Source organism: Kryptolebias marmoratus, linkage group LG21 (assembly GCF_001649575.2).
Source record: "Kryptolebias marmoratus isolate JLee-2015 linkage group LG21, ASM164957v2, whole genome shotgun sequence".
NCBI classification, from domain to species: Eukaryota; Metazoa; Chordata; class Actinopteri; order Cyprinodontiformes; family Rivulidae; genus Kryptolebias; species Kryptolebias marmoratus.
The window spans coordinates 22,406,065-22,424,925 of record NC_051450.1 but is presented as its reverse complement, the minus strand read 5'-3'; the positions used below and the strand labels follow the sequence as shown (position 1 = coordinate 22,424,925).

Genomic DNA, 18,861 nt, shown 5'->3' with positions numbered 1-18,861 from the left:
GAGTCGAGTCTTCAGCCTCTTTTTGTTTAGTGTCGATTGTTGATTTTCCGAGCTGTACCTGAATGCACCGTGACTTGGCACAGCAGCTCTAAAGCCGTAGAAACACACGCTGACACTGACCTGACTGGTTTTCTGTGACAGATGTGTGTTTTGGACATTTTATGGAAATACGGAGCAACATTTAAATGACAAATAAAGGACGATTCCATATTTTAGGGGACGGGTGGCAACCCTAGTAGATGCATATTATTATTCTCTCTTCTGTGCCTCCACTGCTATTATTTCTATTATCATAGCATTATCAGTAATATAATGCTGATTTTCAGTTAAACTGTAATTATATATCACAACTAGTCTGATCCTGTTTGAACTGATGTATTTATCTTTTATATCTCTGCCTTTTTTTTTTACACTAATTGATAAATTAAAACAATTTTTATTTCCATCTTTCCTGTATCTCAGATGCTGTGTCCTTAATAAAGTCATAATAAAAATAATAATAGTGAAAGTGTTTTGGGGAGGGATTTGTTCAATAAACGACCTGCAGATTCATGCATGCTCACTCAGAGAACTGATTCTACGGATTCGGTACACAGGAGGAGGAAGAAGAGGAAGAGGAGGAAGAGGAGGAGGCACAGCTCCCTCTGCTGGTCTGATCCTTTCAGCTTCCTGTTAAAGTGAAGCATCAGTTGGAGCCTGCAGAGGTTCTCCATGAGCTGCAGGAGGAGCAAACAGTCCATACAGATGAGTTATAAAAACAAACACTGAAGGTGTGAGGTAAGAAGAACTTTATTGACTCTGTGAGATGCAGCTGAATAAATTCATCTGATAAATGATGAAGTATATATACCAAATATTTCAGTTTTGGTCAGAGGTTCACATGGATGCTGTGAATTTTTGTTTTTCATGCCTCATTTATTTGGTTGATCCCTGGAAGAGCTATTTGGGATGGAGCAGATGTTTATTTGTTGAGTAAAGTCTGCCAATAAGTGCTTTGTTTACATTGAGTGCGTACCTGCACTGCAGAACTACACATCAGTGTTTGGAAAACTACCAGAGTAAACTCTTTCAAACTGAGCCGTTTGATAAAGTTCAGGATAACCTGATGTTTGATTTTATAATTTACAATCAGTACATTTATGAATTCTGTGTTAAACTACTTTAACCTTTTAATCCTTTTTTATGTGCATGAACACACAGAGCCACATTCTGTATTTATTAATCTGTATTGTTCTATCATTATTCTCACTTGTTAAAAAGAAAATGTTAAAATCCAAACTGTCCCATAAAATACTCAAAAGGAAGACTGGAAAACTGATGTTTGTGTCCCAACATGAATGAATAACTTTATTATCTTTGCACAAAGTAAATAAAGAAAATACATAAAAATAGATTTAAAGGAACAAAAATTTAGTTTAGCATAAACTGAACTAAAATCTAAAAACACTTTCAATAAATAAATAAAACATTAAACTTAAAGTTATAAAATAATGATTTTAACATAAATTTTATGCATATTTTTTTATTCACTAAATCACAAAATGTTGCAAATGTTAAATAAATACAATAAATAAAAAAAGTGCATAAAATGTTTTCCTTCAGTGAAAATACAATCAGACATCAGTGTTTTTTAGCTGTTTGTTGGTTTTATCAGATTAAATCAGTCGGTGAACACAGTTTTTAATCTCTGTTTAATCAGCTGACACAGATACACCAGATATATTTTAAACCGGTTAAAAGCACCACAGTACATGTTGCTGTTTACAACAGCTTTACTTCGCTGCGTAAAACAAAAAACACCAGAGAGGAAATAAAAGTTCTTCCTCTTAACAGAACAAAACGATCCTTTATTGTTCGTCGGGGTGGAAATCCAGACTGAACAATAAAATCAAACTGTGGAAGATAAAGTCTGAAAAAGCAGATTAAAAATAACTGTGAAAGAAAAAGGATGTTCTGTTGTCAACATGAATATTGAAGCTTTGTTCGTTTAAACTCTTTCCAGGGAAAAAGAGTTTTTTCTTTGAGACTGAAGGACTTTTACTCTGCAGCTCAGGCCGTCCGGATGGTTTCACCTTATTTAGGTTCCTGTTTTTGTCGTTATGATATAAATATTATCTGTGGGTTAACAGTTCTTACAGACATCAGTAAGATTTCAACTCTTTGACTGATGTTAAAGATTTATTGATGCACTTGCTGACAAGGAGGCGAGTTCCGTACAGGAGTGTCTCTCACAGCTCATTTTTAAACCCAACCAGCATTACTACAAGATGAATTATTGTTTTTTCGAACTTTGTTTCACCTCCTTGAACCCAGTTCTAACTCTGCTGGATGCAGAATGTGAACCTTTCAGGATCTGGAAACTCTCATCTCATGTAGATCTGCTGCAAGGTTCTCGGTACAAACAGCTTCACTTCTTCAGCAGTCAATGCTGGAGGGCAACAAGCATTCATTTAGCATTTAGAGGCAGCTAATTCTAATCGCAGCTGTTGTTTCTGCAAATCAAGACGTTTCTGCAAACAAAATAAAAGCAAATTTTAATAAAAACTTCTGTTTTAGCTCCACTTGCAGCGAAATATAAACAGTCGTAGCAAACAGGAAGTTTCAGATATTATTTCTTTAATTTAAAAAGCACAGGACTTTCTGTCCATATGGTAATAAATGTTTATTTTTCAATTCCATCTACTCCCTGCCCAGTCTGAACGTGCAGCAGTGGTTGTTGTTTCAGTCATCTGATGAATTTATCTGCAGCTAAAGTGCTCCTTTATGCAGACACCAGAGAAGCTGCAGGACACTGAGGTTTAAAGAACCTGAAGAAGGTATGTATTTTAATATTATTACTCATTTTTATCTTGTATCTTTGTACTGGTGAGCCATCTTGACCAGGTCTTGGAAAAGAGATGTTCATCTCAACAGATTTTCTGAAAAAATCTTATTAATTAATTATTGTTAAAATACAGTAATCTACATTTTTAAAAAGTCTATAGTTTTGGTGTGATATGATTTGACTTTTTTTCGGCAATATTCTTCTTTAAAATCTTTATTTCAGTTCATTTTAATTAGTTAAATGCTACAGATTTACTCTCTGTTTGGTTTTGCAGCTTTCCCTCTCCTCGGAGCTTCCTTTCTGCCGAGCTGAGAAAATAAAACGAAACATTAAATCAACAATAAAATTAGACTTACTAAATTAACTTAAAGAGTATGCATGAAGTGTTTTTACCTCTTTTCTTTCCGCAGCGCAGAAACATTATAAAAACAGCAACCAGTGCAGCCCATGCAGGAACCACCACCCAGACTAAAATCCCTCCTGAAAAGAAACAGATTTAGTTTCTTTTCTGTTATTTTTGATGATCTGACTTCATATTCTAAAGATCACAGCAGAATCTCTAATTTATTTATCCTCACTTTCATCCTCTGTCCTCAGGAAGATGTTTGTCATGAAGGTCTCCTCCTCATCACTACGTTCACACGTATAAACTCCTTCATGTTGAGAAGATAAATCCTGTAGAGTCAGACTGCCCGAGTCGGAAACCTCCTTCACTTGATGTTTCCACTCCTCTGCCACCGTCAGAGCTCTGCTTCTGTTTACAATAACCTGACCGTGGTTAAACCTCCAGATGAAACTCCTATCTGAAGAGTTTGAGGCGGAGCAGGAGATCGTTGCCTGTCTGTCTGAACTGATGGTCGAGTCTGAAGTTTAGGAAAAATATTCAGATTTATTCAGAGTCGATGTTTAATTTAAACAGGGAAACTGTGAATCACACGCAGCTTCCTTTGCTCTCAGTCACAAATGTTTGGATTTAAATATATATTTATTTATTTACATAATATATAGCTAGATAAATAGAGAGACATAGAGAGAGAAGGATAAAATGAAAAATGTTTCTGCTGTTTCCTGTTATATTGAGCATGTATTGACTGTTCAATTATTATTTCTTCATTCTACTCATTTGTTGTTATTAAACATGTTCAAACCTTAGCAATCAATACTTCAGTACTTTGGGACTCATGTACAAATAAAACATCACATTTTGAGATGAGTAATTTGTTTGTGTTGGATGTACTTTTACTTTTGTTTTAGGTAACATAAGGAAGATGGGAAAGTGCTGACCGAAGCCAGCTGTAAAGATGTTGGATGCAGAATTAAACTCACTTTGTTTTCTCACAGTCACTCTCCTCTGGTTCCTCTGGTTCCTCTGGTTCCTCTGGTTCCTCTGGTTCCTCTGGGTTCTGACGGTGCAGCTGTAGCTCAGATCAGGATCTCTGTCTGAAACCATCAGAGAGCTGCTGATGCTGTAAAGCTGCTCTTCAGTCTGCTGGACTCTGGTTCTGTCCTGGAGCTCCATGTTGGATGGAGGGCTGGTGGACCAGGTGAGTTCAGGTTCAGGGTAGATCCCCTCTGAGCTGCAGGTGATCCTGTTTCCTTCCTGAGAGATGCTGACCTCACTGACTGGAGCTGCAAACAAACAAANGAGCTGCAAGGGAAAAAAAGGAAAATGCTTACACATGCAAGTTATTGTTTAGGGAAATAAGGGAAAATGCTTGTTTGAAGCTTTTCTTGTCTTTTCTTCTTACCGTACACTTTTAAGCTGATGTCTGATGTCTTGCTCCCATGGATGGTGCTGGTGAAACACTGATATCTTCCCTCATCCTGAACCTTCACTCCTCTCAGCAGCAGGGAGGCGTTTCCTCTGGAGATCTGATCCTTGAACAGAGACGTTCTGTTTCTGTAGTTCTGGTCCTGGTGTCCCAGCTGGTCCTGGTTGCTGTAGTATGAGTGGACATGAGTGTCTCTTGTTGTCAGAAGAAACCAGTGAAGGATGAAGTCAGAGCTGCTCTGGAAGCTGCAGGGTAAGATGCAGCTCTTCATAAAAACACAGACGACCTCAGTATCTGAAACACAAACATCCAGAGCTGTTCAGCAAGATGAATCAGCCTTTCCTTTATGTGTTTTTTAAACAAACTCTTTTCAGTCATCTGCTGTAGTTTAAAACATTACAGGTGTCTGTTTGTGGGGAGCCATTTGTCTTTTAACCCAAACCATGAAAAGTGAAGGTTTAAGCTGAACGTTATCTGGTTTATCACACAAAGGTGAACTGGTGAACCTGCAGCTGTCAGTTGGTTATGAAAATCAGCAAAATTTGCATCAATTCATTTGTTTATTTCTGTTCAGAGCTGCAGGGAGCTGTGGTTTCAGCAGTTAGAGGCTGAGTCACCCTGGTCCAACATAGGGCCACACTGAGACAAAACCACTATACACACACACAGACACACACACACACACACACACATCCACACACACCTAGGCCCAGTTCAAATTTCAATTACATCTGCATGTTTCTGATCTTTAGGAGGAAACCAGAGCACAAAAATCACTCATGTACGTGGGAAACCCAGCTGGGAACACCGATGTTCTTTGAATGACATTTCTGCAATAAATTTAACATTTATATGACATTGTTCCCATGCAGAAAACCCATCAATGTTGTGTTTGTTCTTCATGACAACACACACGCACAAACAAAAGAAACACATCAGGAGAACAAACACACCTGTGGTTCGATGAAAAACAAACGGAAACAAAGATATATCAGCTGCTGGGTTTAAAGAATGGAGGAAGTTCTTTTGTTAATATATTTTAAAACTAAAAACCTTCTTCCACTTTTTTGTTGTTGTTTTTAAAGAAAACAGTTTTAAACATTAGATCAGCTGATCCTCTTTCCCAGGCAGGTGAAGAATAAAGAATCGGAACCTGTCTTATAAATAATCAGAACATAAATGAGTCATTTCATGTTTAAAAGTCATCTTTCAGTTTCATTCAGACAAGCTAAAAACAGCTTTAATAACAAACTATTTTATTTTAGTTTCCCCTTCTGTACAGTCTATTATGTGTGCAATATAAATAAAAATATAAATCAAATTAAACTTTTTTTGACACAGCGGTAAGAAGTAACAGCCAGTTTCTGACTCACCTGCTCTGATATTTATGATGATCACCAGAAACACGATCCAGTTCATCGCAGACATCCTGCTGCTTGGGTTGGTTTTACAGATATGACTGAGAGAGAAGACGGGGATATCACAATATATCATAACCAGGAAGCTGGTTATTCTGGCTCAGTTTGGAGGCGGGGCTCTAATGTCAAGGTGCATTCAGGTACAACTCATAAAATCATTAATCAACACTAAAAAAGCCTTTAAAGGTGAAAACAAACACTGAAGAATCAGGATGCAATTCTTCAATAAATAATTTAGGAACAATTATAAATCTTTAAAGTTTTATAAGATCATTAATTTTAATGTTTATAAGATTAAAATAATAAAAACTTCGACCAAGGCATCTGCACACTTTTCATAAAGCTCTTATAAAATAAACTGACATTGTTGTCAACAGATTTCACTGAAGCCTCCTTTTAAAACTCTGAGATCATTTTCAAATGCTTTTCTTCGGGTATATTGCTTTAATTAATTTATAAAGTCTCATCAATGTGGTCTGAACAGGAGAAAGAGTTCCTGTTATCAACAAATCTATTTTGTGTGTGATTCTTTTGATACACAAACGAGTAAAACAGCCACATTTTCCTGATTGTTGCTGGGAAATATTCCATGTAAAAGTTCAACTTAACTTGGTGATATTTGCACGAATCTTCAGATTACAAACAATGGTCCTGTCTGGGAATTGAACCAGCAACTAGTCCAAGTCTGCTGATGAAACGGTCCAATCAGAACGAACCTGAGGAGACGAGCTGAGGGGTAAACCGTCCACAGCCTGTCAGATCTCAGATGTAAATCTGTTTTCTTGTTGATTTAAATAAAAGACTTCCCTCGGGTCGTGTGTTTCCCGTTAGCATAGATTAGCATGCAGCAGATTAATGAACATGTTTGTCTCTGAAAGTCTTCATGAATAAATGATGAAGCTTTATTAAAACTCCCAGCTGAGACAGAGAGGAGCTGAATGACTCTCACAGTTCACTAAATCCTCCTCAGGAATGTCCTGAAAGATGCAGAAAACAAGTAGACAATAAGAAATATCATATCATACTGTAATGGATCATTCTGTATCATGACATATCATGTTTTATTCTATCATAATTGTTATTTTAAAAATTTGTCTTTTGTCCTTTTTATTACCAGATGATCCAAGCTGTAGGAGCCAGATATAAATTCTTGAAGCTTAATACAAAATTGTCAGAAGGCGAGGAGACGCAGACTCATCATTTTTAAAAAAGAAAAGTAATTTATTAAAGTAAAAATTAACAAAAGGCTGGCATGGCAGCAAAGATCAACAAACACAAAATCCAAAAAAGCACGATAAGGCAAGGCATGGAAAGAATAAACGTGGCGAACGGAACGGAATGACCCGTGAGGAATGGAGAAACAGAGACCGGTTTTAAAAGCTGAGGGAAAGATGATTAATTGGTTACAGGTGTGGACATGAGAGGAGCAGGTGAGGTGGGCGTGGCAGGCATGACCGGAAATAGTGACAAGAAACCCAAAAGACAATCAAACAAACAGAAGAAATACCAGACAAAAAACAAAAACCCAAAACACCAACATTCATGACAAAAATGTTAGTTTGTGTTTTTGTTACTTGAGTTGTTTCTGTGAGTTACAATCAATATTTGAAGAAGATTAACATCTTGATTTGTATTTGTTTGACCTTAATGCGTGGTGCCTTCTGATTGGCTGCTGACTAATTAGTTTAAGGATGAAATCACTTGCTGATCGTAGAAGTCTGGCACCCCAGGAGTGACCGTCACTTTCTGTTTTATTTGTATGTTATTTTTTTGTGTTTTTTTTTCATAAGTCCAATAAATACCAAAAACATACCCGCTGGATTTAAGACCTTTATTCTGGAGAACAAAAAGAGCTTTAAGGGGCCAGACTAGTGAGTTTGCAGCACTTAAACAAGCTGTTGTCAGAAAGGGATTTATTCTTTAAAACTTCTGAAGTTTGTCTGTCGGAGGCAGATGTTTGTTAACTCCTCTATAATTACTTTTATCAGTTTGTTGTCTTGTTGTTTCTGCTCTCTGGTGAAACACTTTCGGCTCTTTGAAAGCTTTTGTGAATTTATCTGTTTGCTTTGATTTCTTCTGTTCTGTATCAGAGGAAACAGATTTTGTTGTTTGTGTTCAACAACAAAAGAAAAGCTTCAGGAGAAGTTTCCCGTCCCGTTGTTTGGAGCAGTTTCTGTATAAATATGTAATTATTAAGTCTTAGATCTGTGTGACTGACAGAAAGTCAGAACCGACAACGTTTGATTGATCGCAGAGATGAAAGGTGCATGTTTAACTCTGTTTGTGTTTTTCTGTTTGGGAGAAAATTCATTCACTGAATGGCGTCATTAATAAATCAAAACGCTGAGCAGTCTTTGATTTTTGGGCTCTGAAGAGTCGGTCGAGTGGCCGACTTTGACTGATGCTAATTTTATTCTACAAAACAATGTTTTTCCTGAAGGTTTCTTTTGTTTTATTTAAAACAAACTTTAATTCTGAAGTTCAACAGCTATCATCGACGTGTGATAAACTCAGAATAAATATGAAAAGTTTAAAATAAGGAGATAAATGTGCCTAAAACTCTCCATCAGTTGTTAAATATTTTATTTAAGTCTGATCACTGATAAGAAAACTCTTTTTAAATGTTTTATTATTTTACCTGCTGCAGTTTGTGCTTTTTTATTTGTTGTCTCAAAATATTTGTTTTCTGCTGCTTGTCTGAAACAAATGTTTGCAAAAGTGCTGCATTATTAAATAATATTATTGGCATAAAAAATAGAAATGATTCATATTTAGAATCCAAGCCAAAAATATAAACAAAGATATGAAAAAATATGTTAAAAAAACATCTACAGACATCAGAAAAGTAGTTTTAATTCATAAAAACACAACAAGATTTAATTTATAGATTTTGTTTTATTACAACAGTGAAATAAATACATATATTTTTTTGTTTCTCAGATTCAGGTTGTTTTGTTTAGATAATAAAAACACAATTACTACTAATTATATTATATTATAAGCATATTTATTCATTTGAGAATTTTTAGGTCTTTACTTCTTAACTTCATAGTTTTTTTCTGATGTACTTTCTTCAAAGTTTTATTTAAATATTAAAACATTTTTTTTCTAAATTTGTAAAGAGTTTCATTGTTCTGATTTTAAAACAAAAATATAATTTAATTCCGAATATTACCACATTTCTACCTTCTAAAATGGTTTTATTTAGTTTTTATTTTGAGTTATAATTTTTTTTTAATCTTAAACAGGCAGCTGTTTTTAATTTCATTTTTATTCTTCAGATAAACAGATAAAAGCAGTAGTACATCAGTAGTTGTAGTACTTCAGTAGTTGTAGTACATCAGTAGTGGTAGTACTTCAGTAGTTGTAGTACATCAGTAGTGGTAGTACTTCAGTAGTTGTAGAACTTCAGGAGAACTTTGTTTTCTTGTAGTTTTACTGAAGTAAACGGAGCAGCAGCTGCAGTAAAACTCTGCAGGACTCCCTTTAGTTTGGCTCCGCCCCTTCCACTCTGCAGGAACCAATCAGAGTAGAGACTTTTCTCCCATGGATCTTCTGACTGGAGGATGGTCCTCCATAAGAGGATCAGAGCTGGTTGGACCAGCAGGAACCTTCAGGAGGGTTTGAATAAATTTCACTCTCCTCAGATAAAAAGCTCCTTCCTCGGGGTTTAAGAAGCTCTCAGAAAGCCTCTTCTGCTGCTCGTTCTACGTGAACTTTGTGATGAGAACCTGCCGCTGGTTCTGGAGGACCAGCTTCGCTCTGCTGCTCCTCTTCCAGCCCGGCATCGCTCAGTATGAGAACTGGATTTCTGTCCCGGATCACGGATTCTGCCAGCCCATCTCCATCCCGCTCTGCTCGGACCTCCCTTACAACCAGACCATCATGCCCAACCTGCTGGGTCACACCAACCAGGAGGACGCCGGGCTGGAGGTCCACCAGTTTTACCCGCTGGTCCAGGTCCGGTGCTCCACGGAGCTGCAGTTCTTCCTGTGCTCCATGTACACTCCGGTGTGCACGGTTCTGGACCGGCCCATCCCGCCCTGCCGGTCTCTGTGTGAGCAGGCTCGGCAGGGCTGCGAGGAGATCATGAACAGGTTTGGTTTCAGGTGGCCCGAGAAGCTGCGCTGCCAGAACCTCCCAGTCCACGGGGGCGGGGAGATCTGTGTGGGTCAGAACCTGAGTGACTCTGATGCCTCTGAGCCGACCCGGACCACTCTGCCTCCCTCCGTTTGGACCACACGACCCATCTCCTGCCCCAAGCAGCTTCAGGTACCCCCTTACCTGAGATACCAGTTCCTGGGGGTGCAGGACTGCGGCGCCCCCTGTGAGACCACCAAGCCCAGTGGACTGATGTATTTCACAGAGGAGGACCTAAAGTTCAGCCGGGTCTGGGTCGGGACCTGGTCCTTTTTGTGCTGCGTCAGCACGCTCTTCACCGTCCTCACATACCTGCTGGACACGAGGCGGTTCCGGTATCCAGAGAGACCCGCCATCTTCATGTCCGGCTGCTATTTCATGGTGGGGGCGCTCTACAGCGTTGGGTTCCTGCTGGGGGACCAGGCGGTGTGTGTGGACCGGTTCAAGGAGGATGGATACAGGACAGTGGTCCAGGGGACCAGGAAGGAGATCTGCACTGTCCTCTTCATCATCCTGTACTTCTTCACCATGGCCGCCTCCGTGTGGTGGGTGGTCCTGTCCCTCAGCTGGTTCCTGTCTGCCGGGCTGAAGTGGGGCCACGAGGCCATCGAGGTCCACTCGCAGAACTTCCACCTGGCAGCCTGGGTGATTCCAGCGGTGAAGACCCTCATAGTCCTGGTCCTGGGTCAGGTGGAGGGGGATCTGCTCTCTGGGGTCTGCTACGTAGGGCTGTACAGCGTGGATGCACTCAGAGCCTTCATCCTGACACCACTCCTCATCTTCCTCCTGGTTGGTACCTTCTTCCTGCTGGCCGGGTTTGTCTCGTTGTTCCACATCCGATCCATCATGAAGCAGGACGGCACCAAGACGGAGAGGCTGGAGAAGCTGATGGTTCGGATCGGCGTGTTCGGAGTTCTGTATGCGGTCCCTCATGCCACCATCATCGCCTGTATCGTCTATGAGCTGAGGTTTCGGTCGGACTGGGAGTCCACGTGGCGTCTGCAGACCTGCAGACACTTCGGCGTCCCGTGTCCAACTGGAAACCCGCCTCCTGTCTCACCGAGCTTCACCACGTTCCTGATGAAGTACTTGATGACCCTGATGGTGGGGGTCACGTCCGGGTTCTGGATCTGCTCTAGGAAGACGCTGCAGTTGTGGCGTCACTTTTTGAAGGCCTGAGCAGGAAGAACCATGGGGTGGGAGTCCCAAAGAGTCTTCTGGTCTGGGTTTTTGTTCGAACCAGCTGCAAGTCTCCAGATGGGCCTGACTGAAAGTGGGTGGTTCTAGGGTTAGCCACGCCCACATGTAGCCACGCCCCTCATGCAAACGTCAGGGACAAGAAGTCAGACCTTTGAGAAGTCTTAACGAGAGTCTTCATACTAAATGATCTGATTTATCTTAAATGTTCTTCAGTTTCTGAGGATTCTCTTTTTTCTAACAGAAGCAGAAAATTCAGAATTTAAATTTTAAAAAAATTCACAATTTTCTTGTTTGGGAAAGCATCCTTTCCACAACGTAGAGTTTAAAAAAAGACAATCCTGCTAGAGTGAAAACACATTTATTTTTATTTTAAATTAAAAACAAACAGAATAAAACAACAAAAACATACATAACAAAATCCAAACTGTTTCAAATTCTCTGTCTGCAGTTGTTTAGTGTGTTTTGGATTTACCATCCAGGCCATGGTAAATCCAAAAAAGGTTAAAAAACAAAAACAACTGGACTTCTATTCTGTAGTTGAACAAAGAAAGTTTTTTTTTTCCTTTGTTAATATAAAAACAACAAATAAAATTATTTCTTGGGTTAGAAGGTTTAAATTTTATTAATTTTTTGTCGTAATTTTTCATTTTCTTTTGTGAAGATGCTTTTAGATTTCCTGTTTGTTTGTTTTACCTGATAACTGTTTTACTGTTTTTATTAAACATCATCATCAGCACAAGCAACATCTAGAAAATTAAAAATCAGATCCTGGATTCACCTTTTTCCTTTTTTTTCTGTGCACAAACAAGATGGCTGCTGCTGCTGTTGCTGCAATCACTATTACTGCAAATATCACTCCGTGCCGATTTCTGCCTGGATGCTCTGCAACAGAAAAGAGATAAATGGTAAATGGCTTGCACTTGTATAGCGCTTTATTTAGTCCAAGGACCCCAAAGCGCTTTACACTACATTCAGTCATTCACCCATTCATGCACTCATTCACACATTGTGCAGTAACCTACACTGTAGCCCTGGGGCAGACTGACAGAAGTGAGGCACCACCGAGCCCTCCGACCACCACCAGCAGACAAAGTAGGTAAAGTATCTTGCCCAAGGACACAACGGCTGAGAGGGACAGAGTGGGAGCTCAAACTGGCAACCCTCAGTTACAGGACGAACCCCTACTTCCTGAGCCACTGCCACTGTTACTAGATGGTTTGGGTCTACAGAGGTGGTCAGATATTAAAGATGAGTGATTCTGAGAGTAATTACTTTGTCTTATTCTCAGGAAGATGTCAGTTTTTATCGTCTCCTCCATGTTTCTGGCTTCACACGTGTAAACTCCCTCCTGTTGTGGAGTTAAATCCTTTAATGTGAGGCTGCCGGACTCTGAAACCTCCTCCACGTGTTTCCTCCACTCCTCTGACACTCTGGAGGAGGTTTCACCCTCAGTCTTTGTCAGGATGATCTGACTGTGGTTGAACCTCCAGGTGAAGTTTGTTAAAGACAGGTTTGATGAAGAACACGGGATTATTGCTTCACTGTAGGGAACACTAGACAAAGCTAAAAAACGAAAATAAAATTTATTAACGGAGCCAATTTGTCTATGTAAACATTTAAATTGTTTTGGTTAAAAAAGATCACTGAGCTCATTTAGAATCAATTAACCTAACATGGAGGTTTTTATCAGATTAGAAACTCACACAGTTTCCTGAACGTAGCTCTCCTCTGGTTCCTCTGGTTCCTCTGGGTTCTGACGGTGCAGCTGTAGCTCAGATCAGGATCTCTGTCTGAAACCATCAGAGAGCTGCTGATGCTGTAAAGCTGCTCTTCAGTCTGCTGGACTCTGGTTCTGTCCTGGAGCTCCATGTTGGATGGAGGGCTGGTGGACCAGGTGAGTTCAGGTTCAGGGTAGATCCCCTCTGAGCTGCAGGTGATCCTGTTTCCTTCCTGAGAGATGCTGACCTCACTGACTGGAGCTAAATAGGGGAAAGAAAGGAAAATGCTTACACATGCAAGTTATTGTTTAGGGAAATAAGGGAAAATGCTTGTTTGAAGCTTTTCTTGTCTTTTCTTCTTACCGTACACTTTTAAGCTGATGTCTGATGTCTTCATCCCATGGATGGTGCTGGTGAAACACTGATATCTTCCCTCATCCTGAACCTTCACTCCTCTCAGCAGCAGGGAGGCGTTTCCTCTGGAGATCTGATCCTTGAACAGAGACGTTCTGTTTCTGTAGTTCTGGTCCTGGTGTCCCAGCTGGTCCTGGTTGCTGTAGTATGAGTGGACATGAGTGTCTCTTGTTGTCAGAAGAAACCAGTGAAGGATGAAGTCAGAGCTGCTCTGGAAGCTGCAGGGTAAGATGCAGCTCTTCATAAAAACACAGACGACCTCAGTATCTGAAAGGTTGAAACAAACAATGTCTTTGAGAGACCTGCATCCAAACATTTCTTTTGTTTTACTTCCTGTTACAAGAAATAACAAAATAAATAGGAAATTATGTAAATTTAAACATTATCATGCAAGGCAAATTTGCCGTAATTAGAATAAATTCACTGTTAGAAAACAGATTTTTCAGTTTGGTTTTAGAATAAAAGCCTTCACATCTTTTCTTTTTGCTGATTTCTTAGTTTTGTTTCTTTAACTGGTTGTTCTGCTCCAATAAACCACCTGTGGGTGTGACAGGACCTGAGATCTACACCAGGCAGTTCCTGTTTACTCAAACTTTAACCTTTCCTCTTTGTTAGTTTTCTTGTATAATAACAATAAATAATGTCCTTATTGTCAAATGCTTCCTGCAGCAGAAGACACCTAACTAAAAATAATCCTACAGTTTAGTACACAAAAAAGATGAATTCATACCTTTTTATTATTTATATTGTAAATGTTTGTTATAAGTTTGTGAATATTGCAAGAAATATGAATAAACTTATGTAACAAAAAGTAAAAACGGTGAAGAGTTTTTGTTTTTAAAGCTGCAAACAAACTCAGTGTTGTTTGCAGCTCCTCAGACTGAAGAAGTCTTTTCAATAAAAGACCAAACGTTTCAACGAAGAAGAACCCGTCCACCTTTTTGGATTTATCTACCTGGATTATTGAGCATGCACCAACAAAAAACACACAGATCATGACAGAACCTGAGAAAAGAGTCACAGCTAAAAAACGCTGTGGAGGAAAGTTTAATTTGATCAAATATTTGTTGTCATCATGTCAGCAGCAGGAGGTAAAGCTGTACTCACCTCCTCTGGAATCTGTGAACATGCATGAAAACATCAGAATCACCAAAAACTGAGAAGAGTTGATCCTTTTCATGCTCATGTTTAACTCACGACTGTGAGAAAGTGGCGGCAATCCAATAAGACGGTTAATAAAACTGCCCAGACGAGTTTTTTTTCTGTTATCTGAGAAGCAAGGCTGAACTGAGCAAACAGCTCACCTCTGTCAATAATCATCTTCATGATGGTTAATTCTTTTTAACGTCACTAAACTGCTGGTTTAAAACTACAACTATAACTATAACGCTTTCTTTAACACATTTTAAATACTTCAGGTTCTGGATCACATCTCAGGAAAGTTTCTGCCTCTGAATGAGATCAGATTACAAAAACTAAATCTGAATTCAAGTCTGGACAATAATTTAAAACCTCAAAACATCTTCAGTCTGTGGAACAGATTTATATAGAGCTTTAAAACAAAACTGCTCAGAAAAATCAGTTAAAGACAATAATTAAAACACAACAGAAACAACGGCATAAAAATAAAAATCAAATCAATAAGAGACAAAACAGAAAAGCCCTATAATAAAAAAACAATTCAATCATATTTAAAATATACTAAAATCAACATCTAATAAAAAATAAAAGAAGTCTTTCATCAGTAATGAGGATGGACAATAAGTCCTGATGGAGAACAGCGCCACCTACTGCTTACTTTAAGATTTATAAAGTTTCAGTGTTTAAAGTTTTTACATTGATTTTCTAAAACGAAACAGAATTTGACAAACTTATCTTCAGTATTTATCATAAACTTGTTTTTGTTTTCTGTCTGAAAACCTGAAACAGTTTAGAGACAAAAACAGGTAAAGAAAGTTTAACAAAGAGACGCTTTTTATGATTCCTGATCCAGGAAGATGTTGCTGCCTGACAGAAAACCTGGAAAATAAATGAACCATAAAGCTGACAAGCAGCTGTTTGGAAAGAATTGTTTTTTATTGTTTTACAAATTTGGTTTCAGGACACAACAAACGTTCAACAAATTACATTTTTGTGCAAAATTCTGGGAAGCAAAACATTCAGTTTTATTTTTCTGTAATAGAATAAACACACTACAGTTACAGTGTTTTAGCAACCAACTGATGCAGTTTAAGAAATCAAGCTTTAAAACTCCTGACCGAACATATAAAATAATTTGCTTTCAATTTTTTTGTCAAAGACTAAAACCTTTTATGATGACACTGCAAAATCTGAGATCTGATGTGAGACTGAAGCAAAAAGTAAACTTATTTGTCTACAGTCCTTAAACTCAGTAACATTTGAAGGACATGTAGTTCAAATGCCTCTAAAACATTAACTGTACCTAGAAAAGCTGCTTTTTGTTCTTGTTAAGATCTGACTGGTATGAAATCTGTAAAACTATATGTAACATGTAAACCCAGCTGCAACAGAAAATAAAAAAGCAAACATTTGGTAAGATTGAAAACTTGGGATATTAATGTATATGAACACTATGAATGTGTATAAACACTGTAGTCATTCAGTAACTCTTTAACATACGTGCACAAAAACCAGTGAGACGTTCTGAGTTATCGCTCCAGCGTTGCTTTGACAGTTGATCACAACTTGTTTGATGCTGTAAAAAACAAAAATTTAAACAAAGCCTTGGTATTTATACATTCAAACAATTTGCACCTTTATCTTGGGAAAGTGCATACTGTCATTGCAGATTTCTCAGATATAATGAGAGTCAGTGAAAGTCTGGGTGTGACCTCTGACCTCTGGGGGATCTGAGAGAAAACCATCAGTCCTACAACAGACTGTGGTGGCAAGGTTCTTCACTGAAAGCTGACTGACCTTGCTTCCTGTCTCCTCCTCACCTACCAATATTCTAATATCTTAGATATAAGCTCCTGTGTGGACTCTGGAGGCAGAGCTTTGATTCGGAGCTTCCCATTTGGAGCTGGGACTCTGATGTTAATTGTTAATTGGCTCTCTGTAAGTCTTGCAGCATACATAAATAAACCTGTTTGAGTGATTTCATCTAACAGTGCCTGGAAATTGATTTTCTTCCACAACAAGACACACTGGGAGAAAGGAGACCAAAAAAACAATGTTTGGATGTATAAACTGGAAAAGAAATTCAAATACTGTGGGAGTAAACAAGGCTGGAAAATCTTTTTGAAAGCATGGACAGCTGAAACGTTAGAACTGCAGAGATTTCACTGGATCGAACCACAGGCTTGAAGAAATCTCAGCATTTGGCGTCCAACAAAACCTCATGAGTCACATGTTTCATCAGGATCCTAAAGATTCACGTTCCTGTTAGGAAAATTTATGAAAAACCATTAAAAGATTAAAAAGTTCAGTCCTTTTTAACTGATGAAGTTTTTTAAAATGGTTTACTCACTGTGAGGATTCAGCTTCCTCTGGTATTTTCATGCTGACAGAAACAAGTTTGAGTTTAGATGACATCAACACAAAAAGACAAACAGGAAAATGATGGAAGTGCTTTTTTATTTTACCATTTTTTTTCTTGACATAGCATAAAACCAGGACCAGGACCAGGACTACAATGAAAAGGGCTAAAATCACTCCGATTATGATCCCTACACCTGGATTCCCTGAAGTAAAGAAGTCAGTAACTGCAGGGTTCTTAGAAGCCTTTTTGTTCGATGTTTATCCTTTTAGTAGGTGTAAGAATTTAACTTGTTACCTGGACTTATTCTCAGGAAGATGTCAGTTTTTATCGTCTCCTCCTTGTTTCTGGCTTCACACGTGTAAACTCCCTCCTGCTGTGGAGTTAAATCCTTTAACGTGAGGCTGCCGGACTCTGAAACCTCCTCCACGTGTTTCCTCCACTCCTCTGACACTCTGGAGGAGGTTTCACCCTCAGTCTTTGTCAGGATGATCTGACTGTGGTTGAACCTCCAGGTGAAGCTTGAGACAGGAACGTCTGAGCAGCAGGGGATTGAGGTTTTATATTTGGACCCTTCGACTGAAGCTGAAATGATAAAACATGAAAACAAAAGTAAATATTTGTTTATGGTCCTTGAGGGCCTCCATCCTGCAGGTTTTACTTGTTCCTCTGCTCCAACACACCTGATCTGAATCAATGGGTGATTATCAGGCTTCTGCAGAACATGAAGAGGTGATTTAACCTCTGAATCAGGTGTGTTGGAGCAGAGAAACAAGGAAAACCTGCAGGATGGTGGCCCTGAGGACCAGGATTGGACACCCCTGGTTTATATGTTTGAAACTTTTCTGCACATTAAAACAGATCCAGGATCAGCTGTTAGTCTGTCATGGTATTGAGAGTTTTGGTGTGTTTGATTTTGTTTGTTTGGTTTTTATTTCTTAGCCTTCCAATATCACAGCATGCCAGCTATTAGCATCAATAATGATGGACGAAGTGTCTCAGTTTCCTCCCGTTGCTTTTGAAGCCACAATCCCAGATTTTTGGGATGCTGGCATGTAGTATTTTTGGACTCAGATCCACCTTTTCTGTCGTCTCTCTAATGATGGTGCCAACAAACAAAAAAGTTGAATTATAAACTGAAACGACCAGCAGGGGGCGATGCTAGAGAGGGAAGTGTTCCCATTTACACTCAAAAAGCTGCATTTGAATTAAAACCAAAACTCTTCATGGATGGAGGATTACACTAACATTTGAGCTAAATCTTTTAAAGATTTTGCAAACAAACTTTACACTTTTTATATATTTTTGTCTCCTTTTACCTCTCAGCTTTAGGAGTTATGCTTTCCTCTGAAATCCTCCTGCAGTGCAGAATCTGCACCTAAACTCTCATTGACTTCCATTGTTTTAGCTCAGAAGTTTTCTTTCAAAACAGGAAGTAAAGGCTCGTTTTAACTTGTCATATCGCCTACAAAAAAACCCATTTGGAGATATAAAAATGTGTGACAACAAGCTGCTTCTGCAACTTAAATTCAGGATTTTTTTTTCCAGTTTTCACTCAGTGTTTGAGGAGAACCGTAGATGTTTTTGATCGTAATATTTCTATTTGTGACTTTTGCTTTAAAACCTGTTTTCATCTTTGTCTGTTGTGAGATTTAATGTGACAGCACAGCACATTTTCTCATCTTATATGTGACATTTGTGAAAAGGTGCATCTGAGTTTCTATCATTACTTCCTGTTTGCTGCTTACTTGGTTTATTTAAAGTCGCTCTCCTCTGGTTCCTCTGGTTCCTCTGGGTTCTGACGGTGCAGCTGTAGCTCAGATCAGGATCTCTGTCTGAAACCATCAGAGAGCTGCTGATGCTGTAAAGCTGCTCT

The 18,861-nt window shown here is 38.8% G+C and overlaps 2 protein-coding genes across 7 annotated transcripts in view; one reads left to right on the top strand and one right to left on the bottom strand.

Annotated features, from left to right (window-relative positions):
* Nucleotides 1-9,710: 9,710 nt before the first annotated feature.
* LOC108228356 (frizzled-7-A-like) lies at nt 9,711-11,426 on the top strand. The gene has a single exon (XM_017403902.2). It carries the CDS (start codon nt 9,738-9,740, stop codon nt 11,331-11,333), a length of 1,596 nt encoding a protein of 531 aa, XP_017259391.1. The 5' UTR covers nt 9,711-9,737; the 3' UTR covers nt 11,334-11,426.
* A 638-nt stretch (nt 11,427-12,064) lies between these two features.
* LOC108228352 (HERV-H LTR-associating protein 2) overlaps nt 12,065-18,861 on the bottom strand; it is a 96,257-nt gene continuing 89,460 nt past the window's right edge. For 3 of the 6 annotated variants that reach the window (XM_037973060.1, XM_037973064.1, XM_037973062.1), the window contains 4 exons: nt 18,734-18,827; nt 17,283-17,570; nt 16,977-17,190; nt 15,542-16,888 (listed from right to left, as the gene is read on the bottom strand). In XM_037973060.1, the coding sequence (XP_037828988.1) occupies nt 16,873-16,888; nt 16,977-17,190; nt 17,283-17,570; nt 18,734-18,827 (612 nt within the window). In that variant the 3' untranslated portion in view covers nt 15,542-16,872. Of the gene's footprint in view, nt 12,237-12,626; nt 12,839-15,541; nt 16,889-16,976; nt 17,191-17,282; nt 17,571-18,733; nt 18,828-18,861 lie in introns of those variants that run through there. The other 3 variants (XM_037973063.1, XM_037973061.1, XM_037973065.1) reach the window with 3 other exon arrangements.

Coding starts and splice junctions, on each gene's coding strand:
- LOC108228356 (XM_017403902.2), top strand. CDS start 9,738: ATGAGAACCTGCCGCTGGTTCTGGAGGACCAGCTTCGCTCTGCTGCTC.